Source organism: Lactuca serriola, chromosome 4, assembly GCF_051521515.1.
Source record: "Lactuca serriola cultivar US96UC23 chromosome 4, Lser_US96UC23_V15, whole genome shotgun sequence".
In the NCBI taxonomy this organism is placed as follows: Eukaryota; Viridiplantae; Streptophyta; class Magnoliopsida; order Asterales; family Asteraceae; genus Lactuca; species Lactuca serriola.
The window spans coordinates 327,886,040-327,904,847 of NC_136411.1; the positions used below are offsets into that span (position 1 = coordinate 327,886,040).

General features: G+C 35.3%; 1 protein-coding gene across 1 annotated transcript; it reads left to right on the plus strand.

The window, feature by feature from the left end:
- Positions 1 to 15,612: 15,612 nt before the first annotated feature.
- On the plus strand, positions 15,613 to 18,429 carry PDE194 (formyltransferase). Its single transcript, XM_079034992.1, has 10 exons — positions 15,613 to 15,867; positions 15,966 to 16,028; positions 16,196 to 16,433; positions 16,519 to 16,589; positions 16,678 to 16,782; positions 16,883 to 16,916; positions 17,005 to 17,105; positions 17,206 to 17,265; positions 17,359 to 17,556; positions 18,133 to 18,429. Exons 1-10 carry the CDS (start codon positions 15,715 to 15,717, stop codon positions 18,226 to 18,228), a joined length of 1,119 nt encoding a protein of 372 aa, XP_078891118.1. The 5' UTR covers positions 15,613 to 15,714; the 3' UTR covers positions 18,229 to 18,429.
- The last annotated feature ends 379 nt before the right edge of the window (positions 18,430 to 18,808 follow it).

Here is an 18,808-nt window from a genome sequence, read left to right on the forward strand (position 1 = left end):
TGTTGCTTAATTGCTTGAAACTTAACTGCAAAATTCGATTTTTGTGTTTCTAAGTCATGGACTCGGCGAGTTCCATAGTGGACTCGGCGAGTTCCATAGTGGACTCGGCGAGTCCAAGCGTCAGGAATGGCCAGATTCGGGATTTTTTCATGATTATCTTATGGAAACTTACCTTAATCATATTAGATCAACCCTAATCCGATTTTTTGATATATATGACTATAATCTTGATCTAATTAAAAATATTTATCAACTAATAAAATATTTAATTTCCTTATATGATAATTAATTAATTATTTTGATTATTTTGGTAATTATCTTGCATGAAATCTTGAATAAATCAAATATAGATAATTAGGGAATTAACTGTTAATTAAAATTATTTGTTATTTGATCCTCCATGTTTTAAATGTTTAAAACTTTTCCTCAAGTTTTGAAATTTATATTTTGTGATTAAAAGTTTTAATTTAGACAATTTAAATTTCAAACCCTAGATTTTAAAAGGTTTAAAATACAACCCTATACTAATATAATATTACAAGAATAATATATATATATATATATATATATATATATATATATATATATATATATATATATATATATATATATATGTATGACTAAATATGCTAGTCTTACCGTTAGTAGGCCTCATTCACGAAGCCGATCTATAAGGTGGGTATAAGGTTGCGGCCTATAAAATGGCGCTTAATGGGTGTACACTCACACCCACCGCTTGCTTGATCAGTGGAGGGTCGTTAGCCGAACGGGTAGGATAGGGCAACCTCATCCTCTCATTAAAAGTATAATATGAAATACAAAGTAACTACACAACTTTTTAAAATTTCCCAATCTTAGTTACTTTAGGAAAAGTGAATTGATGCAATCCCATGAAATTACACTTTGCACCCTTGCGAAGAAGTTAGTGGAGCGTGTGTGGTTTACCGGCACACTAATTGGTTCTAAGAAAAGGTGGCAAAGGGTGATTCATTGTTTATCATAGTTCGATGGAGCATGTGTGGTTTACCGGCACATCGAATAGGAGATCCTTACAATGAAGGCACCATGTGAATTTGCATGGTAATTCACACCCGCTTTGTGATCCTCGGTATCCCAGTCACAAACAAGAGGGGCATATCGAGATTTAAACATGCCATTGAATAGTTTCAATGAATCTCATCCGAACCTAGGAATTCTCAATACATTTAGGACTAATAGTTAGGTTTTTGTGGTGGAGAATTAGTGAATCGTCATTCACTTACCTTCATATTATTTGCATGTTGGATTACGGCATCCCTTTTCTAATATGTAAATATTGTTGTTGGATCCTAGCCCTAATTTTTCTTATTGGGTGATAATTAGGGATTCATATTCTAATCTATCTTTGTCCTTTCTAATTAAAGATGTCGAACGCAAACAACGCTGCTGCTAGTTCTTTCACATTGATGAGCCTTTGCCAAAAGGTCACCTTCGATGGAACGAACTTTAGCGAATGGATAAGATACATTCGCACCATTGCTCGCTATGAGGATAAGGAGTATGTCCTCGATGAGAAGCTCGAGAAAATCAACCCTGAAATCGCTACTCCGGCTGAAATAACCGCTTTTGAAACTCATGAGCGCGATGCAACGAAGGTACATTGCATCATGATAGCCACCATGAACTCCGAATTCCAAAAGTCCTATGAGGACATGTACCCGTATGAAATGCATCAAGACTTATTGGAGAGATACCACCAGAACGCGAGACAAGAGCGTTATGAGATTTTCACTAACATGATTTCCGCTAAGATGGGTCATGGAGAATCTCTTACCGTGCACCTGCAAAAGATGCAAAGGTATGTCGACCGCCATCGCAAGTTAAATGTTGACTTTGGGGAAGACTTGGCGATCGACATGGTGCTTCACTCTTTGCCTCCGGTGTACAATCAATTTAGGATGACCTACTACATGAACAAAGAGGAGGTCACCCTAAGCAAACTCCAAGGTCTCTTGAGGGTCGCTGAGAGCAACTTCAAAGACAAGTCTGTTGCACCAACTCCCAATCCACCCGCTGCTCCTGTCTTGGCTATTGGTCAAGGAAAGGGAAAGAAGAGGAGGGCTTCGTCTAAGAACTATCGCAAGGTTAAAGCCCGAGATGGTGCCTCTTCTAGTGGGACCAAAGTTGATCCTGCTAAGCCCAGCCCTAACCCTAAGGAGGCAGAGTGTCACCACTTCCACAAGATAGGACATTGGAAGAGGAGCTGCCCCGAGTACCTGCAAGCCATCAAGGAAGTAAAGATCAAGCCGTCTTTTGCAGGTATATACATAATTAAATCTAACGATTCTAATCATGCTATTTCTTGGGTTCTTGACACCGGTTGTGGTTATCACATTTGTTCTAATGTGCAAGGACTAAGAAGAAGTAGGGATGTGGAGCAAGGAAGGATCAATCTAATCATGGGGAACAGAAAATCGTCACCTGTGACCAAGATTGGAGTGTATTCTTTAGTGCTTAGGAATAATTTATGTTTAGATTTGAACAGTTGTTGCTATTCGCCAGAAATGGCTAGAAACATCATTTCATTTCATGGTTTGTTTAGACAAGGTTTTAGATTTTCTTTTAATAATGAGAATGGTTGTATTTGGCTTATATAAATGGTGTCTTTTATTTTAAAGCTATACCATGTAATGGAATTTATGAAACTGTTATGATTGTTGATAACTTAGGAAATGATGTTTTAAACATAGATTCTTCCAATAGTATGGATAGAGCATCCTTGTGGCATTGTCGTCTTGGACATGTCAACAAGAAACGCATAGCCCAACTCCAAAAGGATGGAGTGTTGGAGTCATTCGACCTTAGGGAAGATGACACGTGCGAGTCTTGTTTGCTTGGAAAGATGACTAAATCACCCTTCACGAGTACGTGCGAGAGGGGTGAGGGTCTATTGGACCTAATACATACCGATGTATGTGGAACGTTTAGATCAACCACGAAGGATGAGAACCGCTTCTATGTGACTTTTACTGATGATTATAGTAGATATGGGTATATCTATTTAATCAAGCACAAGTCAGAAACCTTTGAAAAGTTCAAAGAGTTCAAGAATGAAGTAGAGAATCAATTGGGCAGGAAAATCAAGATGCTTCGATCCGATCAAGGAGGAGAGTACCTAAGTCTTGAATTCCACGATTATCTCAAGGAGTGTGGAATAGTTTCACAATTGACGCCACCTAGGACACCACAATTGAATGGTGTGGCAAAAAGGTGAAATCGAACCTTGTTGGACATGGTTCGCTCTATGATGAGTCGTGCTTCACTATCAATCTCTTTTTGGGGGTATGCCTTGGACACTGCCGCACATATCCTTAATCGAGTCCCTACTAAGAAGGTTGCCAAAACACCTCACGAAATGTGGACAGGGAAAGCTCCCTCGTTGGCACATATCAAGGTTTGGGGTTGCGAGGCTTTCGTAAGAAGAGATACTCACGACAAGCTCGAACCTCGAAGTGAAGTATTTTCATCGGCTACCCACAGAAATCCTTTGGATATCTCTTCTATAGACCGAAGGACAATGTTGTCTTTGTTGCGAGGAGAGGAGTTTTCCGAGAGCGAGAACTCATAGGCCAAGGAGACAGTGCGAGGCAAATCGAGCTTGAAGAGATTCAAGAGTCGATAGATGAAGGAACCTCTACCGCTGGCGCTCAACCCGAGGAGGAAACTCCGGTTGAACCGATTGACGAGTCCTTACCTCTTAGACGTTCCGATAGAGTTAGAGTTCAACACCAGTTTTATGGTTTTCATATTACTACCGAAGGGGACACGTATATTAGTGACGGTACACTAATAAACCTTGATGAACCTAACAGCTATAAGGAAGCCATGGCAGGCCCAAAGTCTGTGAAATGGAAAGAGGCAATGGATAGCGAGATCCAATCCATGTATGATAACCAAGTTTGGAATTTGGTTGATAATGTGCCCGGACGTAAGACCGTTGGGTGCAAATGGATCTTCAAGAAGAAGACCGACGTGGATGGAAACGTACACACATATAAAGCGCGATTGGTTGCGAAGGGCTTTACTCAAACTCCCGGAGTTGACTATGATGAGACCTTCTCACCGATTGCGAAGATAAAATCTATTAGAGTGATGCTAGCGATTGCCGCATTTCATGATTATGAGATTTGGCAAATGGATGTCAAGACCGCTTTCCTTAACGGAAAGTTGGCTGAGGATGTTTACATGGCTCAGCCAGAGGGGTTTGTGGATCCGAAGCATCCGAATAGAGTGTGTAAGCTTGAGAAGTCCATTTATGGACTTAAGCAAGCGTCTCGCAGATGGAATCTTTTCTTCGATGAGAAAGTCAAAGAGTTTGGATTTGTACGAAGCGAAGATGAATCATGTGTATATGTCAAAGCCAGTGGGAGTATAGTTAGCTTCCTCCTTCTATATGTCGATGACATATTACTCATAGGAAACGACATCCCGACTCTGCAGGAAGTTAAGTCCTGGCTCGGCAAGTGCTTCGCTATGAAGGACCTCGGAGAGGCTTCTTACATTTTGGGAATAAGGATAGTAAGAGAAAGAAGTAAGAGACTAATAGGACTTAGTCAGAACACTTACTTAGAGAAGGTAGTAAAACGTTTTAGTATGGAAAACTCAAAGAAGGGAGAATTACCGATACAAAGTAATGCCAAGTTGAGTAAGACTCAAAGTCCGAGTACCGAAGCTGAAATAGCAGAAATGAGCCGAGTACCATACGCTTCCGCAGTTGGCTCAATCATGTATGCTATGACTTGTACTCGCCCTGATGTAGCCTTTGCTTTGAGCATGGTTAGCAGATATCAAGGGAATCCTGGCAGAGCCCATTAGATTGCGGTGAAGAATATCCTTAAGTACCTTCGGAGGACAAAGGAATGGTTCTTAGTCCTCAGAGGGAGTGATGACTTGAAGGTGTGAGGGTATAGTGACGCCAGTTTTCAGACCGACAGGGACAACTACCGTTCACAGTCGGCCTGGGTCTTTACCCTGAATGGAGGAGCAGTGACATGGAAGAGTTCCAAACAGGAAACTGTAGCTGATTCAACGTGTGAATCAGAGTACATTGCAGCGAGCGAAGCGTCAAAGGAGGCAATATGGCTGAAGAACTTCATCGGTGATCTTGGAGTTGTACCTGCCATAAAGGAGCCCATGGAGATTTTCTGTGATAATGAAGGAGCGGTTGCCTTGACCAAGGAACCGAGGGATCATGGTAGATCACGACATATCGACATAAAATATCATTTTATTAGACATCGTGTAGAATAAGGACAACTCGTAGTGAAGAGGATATCATCAGAAGATAACCTAGCAGATCCGCTTACGAAGGGACTGAGTAGGGTTAAGCACTTGCAGCATGCTAGGAGTATTGGGCTGAAGGATGATATTAGCATAGATTAGATAAATTGTATTAGAAACGTGTAATAGATAAATGTAATTAACATTTGATGATTAAATAAAGGAGTTTTATTTATGAGTAATGTTACTATCTTATGTTAATTGTTTAACTATTGTTTCACTTTGCATGCTTTGACTTCCAGAATAATTGAGTTTATTAAGAATAATCGAATTATTCAAATTGTCCACAATCGTTCATATGTTGGAAGTAGATATGAATGAAGATTGTCATGAATTAGTGTGTAGATTGTCTAAATGGTGTTAGACATGGCAAAGGGTTGCTGCAACATTCATGAGTGCTTATGAACTGGTTTTGAGCATTGGAACAAACCCGCGCTTGCTGGAATCACCTTATGGAATATGATATAAAAGGGTGATCGCAAGACGATAATATCATATGGTCTTAAAACCTAGATATATGGTTTGTTATTTATTAATTGATTGTACATTGATAATGCGAAAACGCATCAGTAACTTGGTGTTATAAAACGCATTGTTGTGTAGAGTTGGTTAATGAATAAGTAAATGCATATAAGTCGAAGTTTATCTGTAACTTTTATCCTAAGAAGGTAAAAGCGATATCTTGGCCGCTCGATGATTTGATTTGACTTATGTGTCGGGCCCGGTCAAAACTGAATTGATGTGTTCGATTAAGTTCTATGTCGAATAAATCAGAGATCGAGAAACCTAAGTACTTGACTAATCATTCCATAGAATTGTCAGCATGATATCTAACAGAGGACTGTATGATCCCTTATCTAAAGGACAAAATTGATTAGATCAGAGTTTGACAACGTCTTTGAGAGCTACGATTGCAAATCGAATTGTACTTGTGCATATAGTTACTAGACTTATCCAAGTGGGAGACTGTTGGAATAGTGTCTAAGGCTGCAACTATATTAGGCAAGTATTTGACCCGGTTGTGCATGGTCCTTTTGGGTTGCTTTCACCATAGCAACTTGATAGGATGATTTATTAAGAGAGATCAAATATAATTAATATATTATGAGAATAATATAAAGAATAATAATATTGTTATTTGATTAATATAAGTCATAAATTAATTAGAATTAATTTGGTGACTTAAAGAGATTAATTAAATAAGAGGGTATAAACTGTCAATTGTTTGATAGTTAAACTTTAGACTGTAAATCCATATTGGATAGATAGTGGACGGATTCTAGAAGCTATGGATAGCTTCAAATCGTCCAAGGCTATCTAAGGAATGGATTTGGATAGCTTTAAGAGAAGATTATCCAATTAGGGTTTAAGTTGTAACTCTTAAGGAGTCTACAAGTATAAATAGACCCTATGGCAAAGGGAAATCGGGACTTGATCTAAAGTAGAGAACCCTTGGCCGAATTCCCTCCACTCTCCTCTCTCCCAAATCATCCTCCTTGCTATTTGGTGTTTGTAAGCCATTAGAGGAGTGACAAATGTGACTCTAGAGCTCCAAGACAACAAGATCAAATAAGAGATTAAAAGGTATGATTCTAGATCTGATTTAGTATTGTTATTACACCTAATTAGTCATTAGAAGTCTTGGATTCAAAGCATGTTTAATTAGAAAGCCTAGATCCAAGCATTAGGGTTTTGCATGCGCACATAGGAAAGTTCTTATGGCTAAAACCCATCATAAATACGGTACAAGTTCAAATGTTTAAGAAGAGTTTTTTTTGGTATTCACGTTTAATTAGAAAAAGCTTAGCACTCAAGCAATTTTCTATTGTTCTCTTCTTCCTTCTTTTAGCTGCATACTTGTTTCTTTTTGTTTATAAGTGAAGCAAGTTCCAAACCTAAGTAATCATACACTTGGTATCAGAGTGGTTTCGTTGAAGGGGTGTGATTCGAGGTTGATTACAAAGCAATCCCAGTTTCTTATCGGGCTTGTGAGAGACTAACCGGAGACGCAGAGTAAACGAACGGGAAGACGTCAAAGCGGGTGACTTTGAATCAGTTCGTTTTGCTGGTGACGGAAGATGGTAAAGGTGGTCGTGACCTTGTCTTGTTGTCCGGTGGAGGAGTGCTCTCGGAACAAGCTTGATTAAAGAAGTCGGGAGAAAATGATGTCATTGGTTAAAGAAGGAGGTTCAATGACGTATCAAGTTCCGGTTTTGACTCAAACGAATTATTCGGTATGGTCGGTCAAAGTCAAGTCGATTATGGATGCACACGACATATGGGAGACGGTCGAACCAAAGGCGGGTGAAACTTCGGATCAAAAAGGGTCCAAACAAGCTCTTGCTTTTTTTGTTTCAAGCGATACCCGAAGACATGGTGTTGCAAATTACGAGTTACACCGAACCAAAGAAAGTGTGGGATGGGCTGAAAACACGGTATTTGGGAGTGGATCGGGTGAGAACGGCTCGACTTGCCACCTTAAAAAGGGATCTTGAAAGCTTGCGCATGAAAGAGGGTGAAACGGTTGATGATTTTGTGACAAAATTATTCGTTTTAGCTTCAAAAGCAAGGAATCTTGGATATGAGCTTGAAGAAGGTGATTTGGTAAAAAGGTTACTTGATTCGATGCCTAATTCGTTTATTCAAATCATGGCTTCAATGGAGCAATGTTTCGAGTTGGATTCAATGTTATTTGATAAAGCAGTTGGTAGATTGAAGGCAGAGCCGACCAATACCTGGCGAGTTGGGTGGAGCCCAGGGCATCAAACAGAAAGGGGCATAAATTTAGTCCATAATCTCAATATTGTAGGGATTTGGCCCAAATGAGTTCAGGGTGTCGCTTATCCGTTTCGTTTCGATCTTGTTTCGTTTCCATATGGTTCCGTCTTCCTAATCGTCGCCTAGAATGACGAAACGTTAAGATGTAGAAGATCGAAGAGTCAATTGGTTTTTTAATCACCTATTGGTCAAGAGGCTAGTATTCAGATACTCAATCGACACCCTCTACAAACATAATTCTATAACTCTCCTCTCTTCTCTCTCGATTTCCTTAAACTCTCATCCATTATCTCTCGAATTATGTCAAGGACACACGAAGAAAATTTTTTGGATACCGTTTCTTCTTCCATTTTTCTGCGACTGTCGATATCATGCCCCTAATATCCTGGTTTTCAATTTGTTGTTAAGTCTTTCTAGATGTTTCTTCCTCATATGTTGTTATGTTTTTGGCTTTGGAATTTTACGAAAGGTATTATGTATTGCCAGTTTTTAGTTGGTTTTTGGCTTTGGAATTTGTTGTGCGGTAATGTTTGTCTGGCTTACTTTTTACGGTGTTCACTGAATTTTTCCAATTCATACGGTTCTGCCTTTGATGTTCTAGAGGTGTATATTAATTGTCAAACTGAAATGCACTCAACTTTGGTTTCAAAGCATATTCAAGTTTGGTTTCAAAACATATTAAAGAGGTGTATATTAATTGTCAAACTGAAATGCTCTCAACTTTGGTTTCAAAGCATATTCAAGTTTGGTTTCAAAACATATTAAAGAGCTTGGGTGGACGATTATGCCCTTGGAGTCGAGGGCCCTTTGAGGTTGATTGTCTTTATTGTGTGCTGCGCCAATTTTAAAAATGTCTTGATGCTGCCGTTAAAATTCCTTGTTCTCAATTTTGACAATGAATTTTAAAATTGTTTCAATTTTGAGATTATATTACAAACGAATGAAGATTTTAGAGTTTTTTTGTTTTCTGATTTTGATATTATATTGAAAAGACAATTGGAGTAATGTGTTTTGTCATAGTTTAATGTATCAGTTTTTTTTATGCATAACAGTTTAAAGTTTTACTAAGACATCGTTATAGTGAAGTTTGCATGTTTTAGTTATATGGATAAAATTTTGTTTGAATAAACACCAGTTGCATTTTTTGTGTTATAAATTTATAAAGTTTATGGATTTAATATGAATTAGGGCATTATTTAGTTTTTTCGCCCAAGGTATTAAAAAATTATGGACCGGCCCTGATTGAAGGCATACGAGGAGCGTATAAGAGGAACCGAGAAAGTGGAAGACACTCAATGTGGGTTGTTGTTGGCTAGTGAGGAAAAGTCACATGTTTTAAGCATTGTGGTAATGGACGTTCAAATCGGGATGACTTTGGACGTGACCGGGGAAGAGGTCGGGGGTCCGGGAGAAGTCGAGATGGTAATGAATGTGTCCGGGATAAAAGTCACGTTAGATGTTACAAATGTGGTGAGCTTGGTCACTATAAAAACGAGTGTCCTAAATTGATAAAGAAAGAAGCGGGTCTAATCGAAGAGGAATCGACAGTGTTTTGAACGAGTGACTTAACCGATTAAGGGGGTGATTGTTGGATTAATCGGTTAAAAGAAAGTTTGTTTTATTTTAGGAAACTTGATATGGACTTGTTTTAGTTTTTGTGTTTGTTTAGGATTCAATTATGTCTAGTATAAATAGGGTACAAGTTCACATGTTTAAGAAGAGTTTTTTTTGGTATTCACGTTTAATTAGAAAAAGCTTAGCAGCCAAGCAATTTTCTATTGTTCACTTCTTTCTTCTTTTAGCTGCATACTTGTTTCTTTTTGTTTACAAGTGAAGCAAGTTCCAAACCTAAGTAATCTTACAAGTAAGGTGTTGGGAGGCAATTATGAATGCAACTTAACTTAGATTTTAGTGCACACCAACTCTTTGATGGATTTCCAAGGTAAATGTTTTACTATATCCAATTATGTGGTGCTTCTCTGTATATGAAATCATTAGTTTTAACGTGGTGATTTCTCAATAACTAATACTAGCGGTTGTATTTTAACAAGAGCCAACTCGATACTTTGCAATGCTTATGTGTTTGATACCTATTTTTAAAAACAAATTTTATTCTTCTTAATTTCAGATTTCTTAATTTTTTTAGATGAAGAGACGCTAATCATTATTAATAAAAGCAATAATTTAAAGATCACAAAAGGGTGGAGGGTTATTTGTTGTAGTTTTGACATAGCTGATCTATGATGTTTGCGAGTAAATTAATTTTTAGCTAATTAGTGGTATCTCCTATACGAGAAAGCATATGTTTTCTTTTTAGAGCAAATTGGTTTAAATAATTGATAGTCCTTTGTAAGAACTCTTTAATGATTTTTTTTTTTAAGCATAAGGGTGGGGCATATATAAAGATAGAGTTGCATAGTGAATAGTCTTTATGGTGGTTTTGTGTTTGTATATTTGTGTTTGTCACTACATCAAAGGTAAATTTTATTGATTAATTGGGTATTTTTTATATACTGCTGTTTGATCATATTTGTATAAATAATTATGTTATGTTTCCTTAATTCTAATTTTGTCTGGAAAGATAAAAAGTTAGGATTGGTTAGTGGATAAGTTCAACTTTTAGCGTTTTCTAACATGGTTTTCATTACTTTGAGGCCAAAAATAATATATGAAGGTAGTCCTCCTTTTTGTGAAACATATAGAACTTATTTAGTTGGTTTATGTACGATGTTAAACTATTAACAGGCATTTCTTTTTTACTCAAATTAATACCAAAGTCAGAGAAAAAGAGATTTTTCATATTAAGTGCAAAAATTTACTCTTAATTTAATTTTTCTTCTATTTCCCCAAGTATTCCTAATTTTATTTTTCTTCTATTTCCCCAAGTATTCCTCATTTTCTCACACATTTCTCATGTATTGTGTTAAATTTCGATTAAACAATATTTTTATTTTTTATTTTTAACGTGTTTTCTTATTTTTATTCACTCCTATTGTTTTGAATCACATTTTAAATGAATATTTGGCAATAAAATGAAATTTGATGAGTATTTAATGATGGCATGACGAGTTTCTCTTATATTACAATAGTTCCTAAGTTAACTAGTACTACAGAGTGTTTGGATGGGCTTTTAGAAAAAAAAAAAAGTTATTTGATTTAAAGAGTTAAACTTATAATGATCAGTTTTATATGAAAAAATTTCATTGATCACAATAAAGCAAGATAAAATTGCCAAGCACTTTAGCATCATGTTTTTGAGATATAACATCACGTGGAGCAACAGGGAAATCTCCCTTGTGAGTCTCAAGCCAATACTTGGGTTGCATTTAAATATTTTGTTCGATGTATGCATAACTCTTATGTTTTTGTTTTCTTTTCTTGTGAAAAAGGAAAAAAAATATCCTTTAACGGTCGATATGGTTTTCTAGCTTAAATTGACACGAGAATAGGAAGGGCTATTGACATAAAAGTCCTTAAGTTATTCAGTTTTTGTTGGTTTTGTCCATGTAACGATTTTTTGTTTGTTAATGTTCAAAATTTGCCAAGTTTGTTTTCATTTTTGTCCTTTCTACAAAACTTTTATGTGTTTACCCTTAGTATGTTTTTCAAATTTACAAAAAAAACCTTAAGTTCAAAAATCATATATGTTTTTATCCTAATTATGTTTTCAAAATTTGACATGAAAGTCCTTAAGTTTCTTAAATTTTGTCGGTTTTGTTTCTGGACATCTACTATCATAGGTAGCAAGGGCGACAATGAAAAAAACTTGACAAATTTTGAACATTAACAAACAAAAAGTCGTCACAAGGACAAAATCAACAAAACCTGACAAACTTAAGGACTTTTATGTCAAAAGCCGGAGGATTTGTCAAGGTTTAAACTAAATGGTTATAGGGGAACATATATTGCATATCCCTTTTTATTTACTAATTGGTTTTCTTTATTTGTAGATTACTCAAGTATATGGGTTTAATGATCAAGAAATATTAATTTTTGTATTTTCTTGTCATAGATTTACTTTATTTTTGGTTATTTTAATTTTTCCTTATATTTTATACACGAACAATATTTTTATGGTGAGATTCAGTCGGATGGCAACTCATGAAGGTATTTGATATTCTCATAAATTTGATTGTCTTATACTGATTTTCATGCCAATGTTGGAAACAAATTTTAACCAAAAGTAGCTTTATATGTTATTTACTCTAAAGAATTTGTCAGGGATTTGATAGACTTGTTAAGAAAATTCAGGAAAACATTAGAATGAAAAATAGACAGCTCCCACATATGTAAATCTTGATAAAGTTTTTCAATATGGTTGTTTTGATGTGATTTGCAGCTTGAATGTAGAGATTTGCAGGAGCAAGATATTTGTTGCTTTGGCTATTTATTGTGATATAACGACCCAATTTTTCCAATATAATTTTTCATTTTTAAATAACCAAAACATTTCTATAAAATATAATATCTCAATAACAATTGTTTTCAAAAATCCATCATATCAAATAAATTATTCATAAAATCAGAGTGTCCTAATAAAACGCCAGAGAGTGCATGTCGCGCCATCAAGTTGGGTCCTTGCCCATATCTCCTGTTGTAATCTAATGCTTAGTGAGTTTCGCAGAGCATAACCCACATAACCTACATAATCACACATAACCATATCAATCACATAAGTCATGCATATAAACATATAAGGATGCCGTGAGCTCCTCCCACGGTCTTACTCCAGGATGCCATGGGCTCCCCCACATGATCTTACACATATGTGTAAACAATCAGGATCAAGTAGGCACATGATACAAACAAACAACAATAATACAGCTCAATACCGCCTACTGGTCCTCTCACAGTATATAACTCTGATACCAGCTAACCTCCATAGAGTGTGTAACCATAAGTAACCAAAGGTTAGATAGCCACCCGAACGGATGGTCCTACTCTAGAACCACAACCAAACAAGGAACATGCAAGAGAGCCTAGACCAAGAGTTCTCAGGCTATCCTACATGACCACAAACAATCCCTATGGGCACTCCATAGATGATAACCAGCAAGCACATATACATACAATCCTATAGATTATTACAACAAAGCAACACACGCAATACCAGGAGACAAATCTAACAGATCACTACATCATATCAGCATACTTAATACTAGAATACAGATCTAACAGATCACTATAGCATAGCAGCATGCTCAATACCAAAACACAAATCTAACAGATCAATATAGCATTGCAACATACTCAATACCAGAACACATATATAATAGATCACTACAACATAGCAACATACTAATGTCAACAATCCAAGAAATACATGCCCGTATATACTCAAAGGTGAGATAGTCACCTGGACAGGTGATCCTACTCTAGAACCACAACCAAACAAGGAACATGTAAGAGAGCTTAGATCAAGAGTCCTCAGTCTATCCTACATAACTACATACAGTCCCTAGGACACCCCTCTACTAGCAGATAACCAAAACTAGTGGGCCTACATTGGTGCCTTTGACCCATAGGTACATTGGGGCGAAACTCACCTCAATATGCGCGTAGATAACCACTGTAGCAACAAAAGAATTCTACCAGCTTCAATTCACTTCCAAACACCTACACGAAGATATTTTAGTCAATACCCGATCACAGGTCATAGTCACTTGCAATAGTGACCACCTCACATGAAATGACTATTAGGGTTTCACATGAAATGACGATTAGGGTTAAGTAAAATAAAATCTAAAATACATCTCGGGGTGTTAGAGCTTATTATTGATTTATTCACCTATTTTATTTTATTTTATTTTATTTTAAATGGAATGTTACAAATAGCCAAAAGTGGACGGATGAAAAAGACACATATTTTTGGGGGTGTTTAGTAAAAAAAACTTATTGTTTATTAGCTTACACGCTAATAAGTAAGTGTGAGTTAATTTATAAAAAAAATGGTTTATTAGAGGTTTTCCATCGAACTAAACTATTCTTATCCACATTTTTTTAAATTATAGTAATATGGAACCACTGATAGACTAATTAGTTATTTTAGTAAGCTTAGCCAAATATCCAATTAAAGTCATAGCTTTATGTTTAAAAATTAAATTAGAGAATGTTTGTCTTATCTTTTAAAATAACTTTTAGTTTTTATCTAAAAAGAAGCTAAAATATGTTTGGTCAAGTGAAAATGACTTTTAAAACCAACCTTTTAGATAGAAGAAAAATGAAGTCAAGAAACCTGAGTTTTTGAAACTTTTAAACCACTTAAAACTTAAATTTCTTTTATACCCCCACCTACCTAATCAATTGGATACGCTCGTTACTCTCATTCTTGTTTTGTCCGCTCACCTGTTCTCTGTCGTTCACGATAGTTCAAACCATCGGCGTTCTTCCTCCAAGCGATCGGCGGTCTGCCTTCCAGCCATCGTCGATCTTCTCTGCCGGCGTCTCCTTCCTCCGTCTCCGATCAGGTAAGTTTAAGCTTTGATTTTGTTTTCGTTTGTGTCAATTATCGATTTTCATTAGCAAAGAAAATGTCGATTTTCGACTTTCCTTGCACTGTATGTAATTTGTTCCTTCGATTTTGATACCTGTGATGTTATGAAATATTGATTATCATACGTTTGAAGTACTATGGATCTGTGTTGACGAAAATTGATGATATATGGATGAAATATGGATTTGTGTTGTGTTAACAGGTATAGATTTGTGAAATGTATAGGAGTGTTCGTTTGGATGGATCGGTTTGATCCGATCCACTCAAGTAAATCCAAATTGATTTCGGTTTTCAAAACATGGATCCGAATTGTCCAAACTAAATTCAAATCCGATCCGATCCGATCCAATTACAATTCGGTTGGATCGGTTATCTTAATTCGGTTTTCAAAACCGAAAAATTTTAAAACGACATATAATTATAATATTACCTAACTTTACACAAAAAGCAAAAACAAATAATTTAATTGTGATTTGAATTTTATAAACAACTAATAAAAAGATATATCATAGTTAAATATTTATAGATACAAAACTTTTGAGAGAAAACGAATATTAATTTTTTTTTATCGGGTGAAACGTTTTGAGCCTATTTGAAAAAATAAATTACAAAATTAATAAATAACTATATATATATATATATATATATATATATATATATATATATATATATATATATATTATAAATAAATAGTAAATCTTTATTCGGGTTTCTTGGACTATTCGGTTCTTATTTTATAAACCAAAACCAATCCGAAATCCAAAATAATAATTCGGTTTTGTTGAAAACCAATCCAAAAATCCGAACCAAATTGTCCAATCCAAATTGTACAATTGGGTAATTCGGTTTTATCCGAACAATAAACAGCTCTAGAAATGTATGCACCAAGCTTTCTCTCTAACTCTAGTTTTTTTTTTTTTTTTTTTTTTTTTTTTTTTTTTTTTTTTTTTTTCATAAAAAGCTTCTAAAATACAAATGGAAATGGAAATGACTATTGTACCCTTGCGGTGGATAAAGGAACAAAACATCCAATCCAGTGACGAAAATGGCTTGAATTATGATGAAAACGGACGGCGATTCACGATATTGAATACTTTTGTACCCATCGGAACCTGCCGGAAAAAATGCACCACTTATCATCATCGTCGTGGATGCTCCGCCGCTTTTGCTGTCATGCAACGCCTTCCTTTTCGCCCCCTACCGCCGTTTTATCTACTTCTGCTGCTACTCTCACTCCTCCCAAGAAGAAAAAACTCGTTTTCATGGGTTCTCCCTCGGTAATCTCTCGCCCAATGTTCCTACAATTTACGTTAAGCATCGCCATGGGCAATAATTTTCGATTGGGGCTTCGATTTTGAAATCTGATTCGTGTTAGGTCTCGGCTTCCGTTCTCGAGACTCTTCTTGACGCATCCTCCGCCGCTGATTCCTTATTCGAGGTACTTAATCTTTGACAAACTGCGATGAATTAATCAGAGTAGTATTACATCAATATCTAACCTAATTATGAATATGAATATGAATACGACCCTTAAATCCATTTACATTCGCGAGTAATCAATGACAATGGCTTTCAAATTTCAAATTCTCACCCAATGTGATTCAGGTTGCAGCGATTGTTACCCAGCCACCTTCAGGAAGAGATAGGGGAAGAAAAGTGATGCCATCACCTGTAGCACAACATGCTCTCGATAGAGGCTTCCCTAATGACCTAATTTTCACACCTGTTAAAGCCAATGAGGAAGCATTTTTGTTCAATTTCAGAGCACTTGAGCCTCAACTTTGCATCACAGCAGCATATGGCAACATATTACCAACCAAATTTTTAAAGATTCCTTTATTAGGTTAGTGTTCTTAAAGATCTCATCACACTATCTTTCAAGTTTTCTTGAATTCTTTTGTTATTATCTTTGAATGTATTATTTGTAGGGACTGTGAATATACACCCAAGCTTGTTGCCTTTATACCGTGGAGCTGCTCCTGTTCAAAGAGCATTGCAGGTTCTTTTTCTTTTCTTTTTTATACATTTTATAAGTAACATTAGTAAAAAAGTTTATATCTTTATATGAAAATAATAATCTTTATCAGGATGGAGTTACAGAAACTGGTGTATCATTAGCATTCACTATCCGGGCATTAGATGCGGGCCCCATTATTGCCTATGAAAAAATGAAAATCGATGATCATATTAAGGTTTGCATTCTTTTCCAAATATGAAATTGATACAATTTGTTGCATTTTCATTAGTGGAAATAATAGCATTTGGATTAAAAATGATGTGATTTGTTTTCAGGCTCCAGAATTGCTTGATCTACTATTTGCACAAGGTATGTCATTCTTCTTTTCTCATTCCATGAATAAATAAATAAAAAATAAATAAATAACATTACTTTATAATGATCCTAATATACACAGGATCTAAACTCTTGCTTCAAGAACTTCCCTCTATATTCAATGGATCTGCAAAGACAAATGCTCAAGAACAAGATGACTCAAAAGCCACTTTGGCTCCAAAAGTTAGTTGAGTTACTTAAAGGGATAATGACATAAAAGCCCTTAAGTTTAACAGAAATGTACATTGCTATTATGTTGTTAAGCTTTTTTTGTTTCTTGTAGATAACTCAAGAGGAATCATGGTTATGCTTTGACCAAGAAGCTTTGACTCTACATAATAAGGTATGATGCCATAAGATGAGATAAAATAAAATATATTTTTTAATCCAAATCTTTTATCATGACATAATTAATTATAAATAAACAAGTTTTTAGGTGAGGGCTTTTGCAGGGTGGCCAGGGACCCGAGCTAAAATTGTTGTAATTGATGAAAAGAATGATAAAAGGAGTGAACTTGATCTCAAAATTATAACTTCTAGGGTTTATAATGATGCTCAAGTTAGCAAAGATGATGACGTGGCATTCATAAAAGGGTCGATGATTATACCATGTGGCGGGGGCACGGCTCTTGAGGTGAGGATGCATTTACCATAACAATATTTATTCCAAGATTTTTTTTTCAAGAAAACTTAAAAGTTTGATTTTATTTTTTTTATCACTAAAGGTGAAAATTACAAGAAAATCGGTATATTTTGGGTGGTTTTGTGGTTTAAACACTAATATTATATTTTTTTAATGGTTTGATTGGAAAAAATTCTACAACTTTTATTGTAAATATGAAAAAGAATCTGAAACTTTTCTGGTTTGATTAGAAAAAGTAAAGTATTAGTAGTTAAACCGCAAAAATGCCCAAAATATAATGATTGTTTTCTGTAATTTTCCGTGATAATAATTGACATGTGACATGTCATTTTCTTTCTTCTTTTGAAATGCCACATAAGCAAAATTTCGGATGAAAGATAATATAACTATTTTAAATTTTAAAAAATGTTTGTGTTTTAAAAAGAAAGTACAATCATAAGGTAAACAAGTGGAACATTTTGTTCATAAAATACCTTTAAAATAAATGTATTTTGTTACCTATTTATGTCATTAATCCTATAAATATAATTTTATTTAAATTAATTTATTAATTTATTGAAATGTAAGGTCTTGGAGGTACAATTGCCGGGTAAGAAAGTGGTAGATGCGGCTGCGTTTTGGAATGGTTTGAGAGGTCAAAAGGTGAAGAAATTGGGATTGTAAAAGTAAATTTTCTACAACAAAAAAGTGAGCTTAAGAATTTTGTAAAAGAAAAAAAAATGTTAATGGTTTTCATCAGAGAAAATAGTTAGGTTGCTCAATTGATAAAAGGGAATTTTATTAATATGTTGTAATGACTACACTTTCAAGAAAATATAACATTTTATTTTCTCTAAAGAATTGTAACGCATTGTTTCTAGATAAGCTTCTTGTTTCTTTTTGTATCTTCTTTATCGCTCATTGGTTTAATTAGTATTTTTTTTTTTTTTTTTTTTATAATTGGAGTTTTGTATTTAAGGGTGGTACTTTTAAATTATATTTACCAAAATGTGTTTGGTTTGCGAAATATTAACAAAAATAAGGTAAAAACACGATGCACCTAACAACACGATGAGAGCTTCTACAGACGATGGTGACAACATTCATAATCAATAATCATCCAACCAATGAATGAAAACTAGTGAAAGATTCCACTGCTTTGTGAGAGTTGGAAGCGATTGAATGCTTGCAAAGGGATGTTAAGATACATATTTCATTTATTTATACATTGATAGGCTATTAATGGAAGTGGAAATGTCCAATT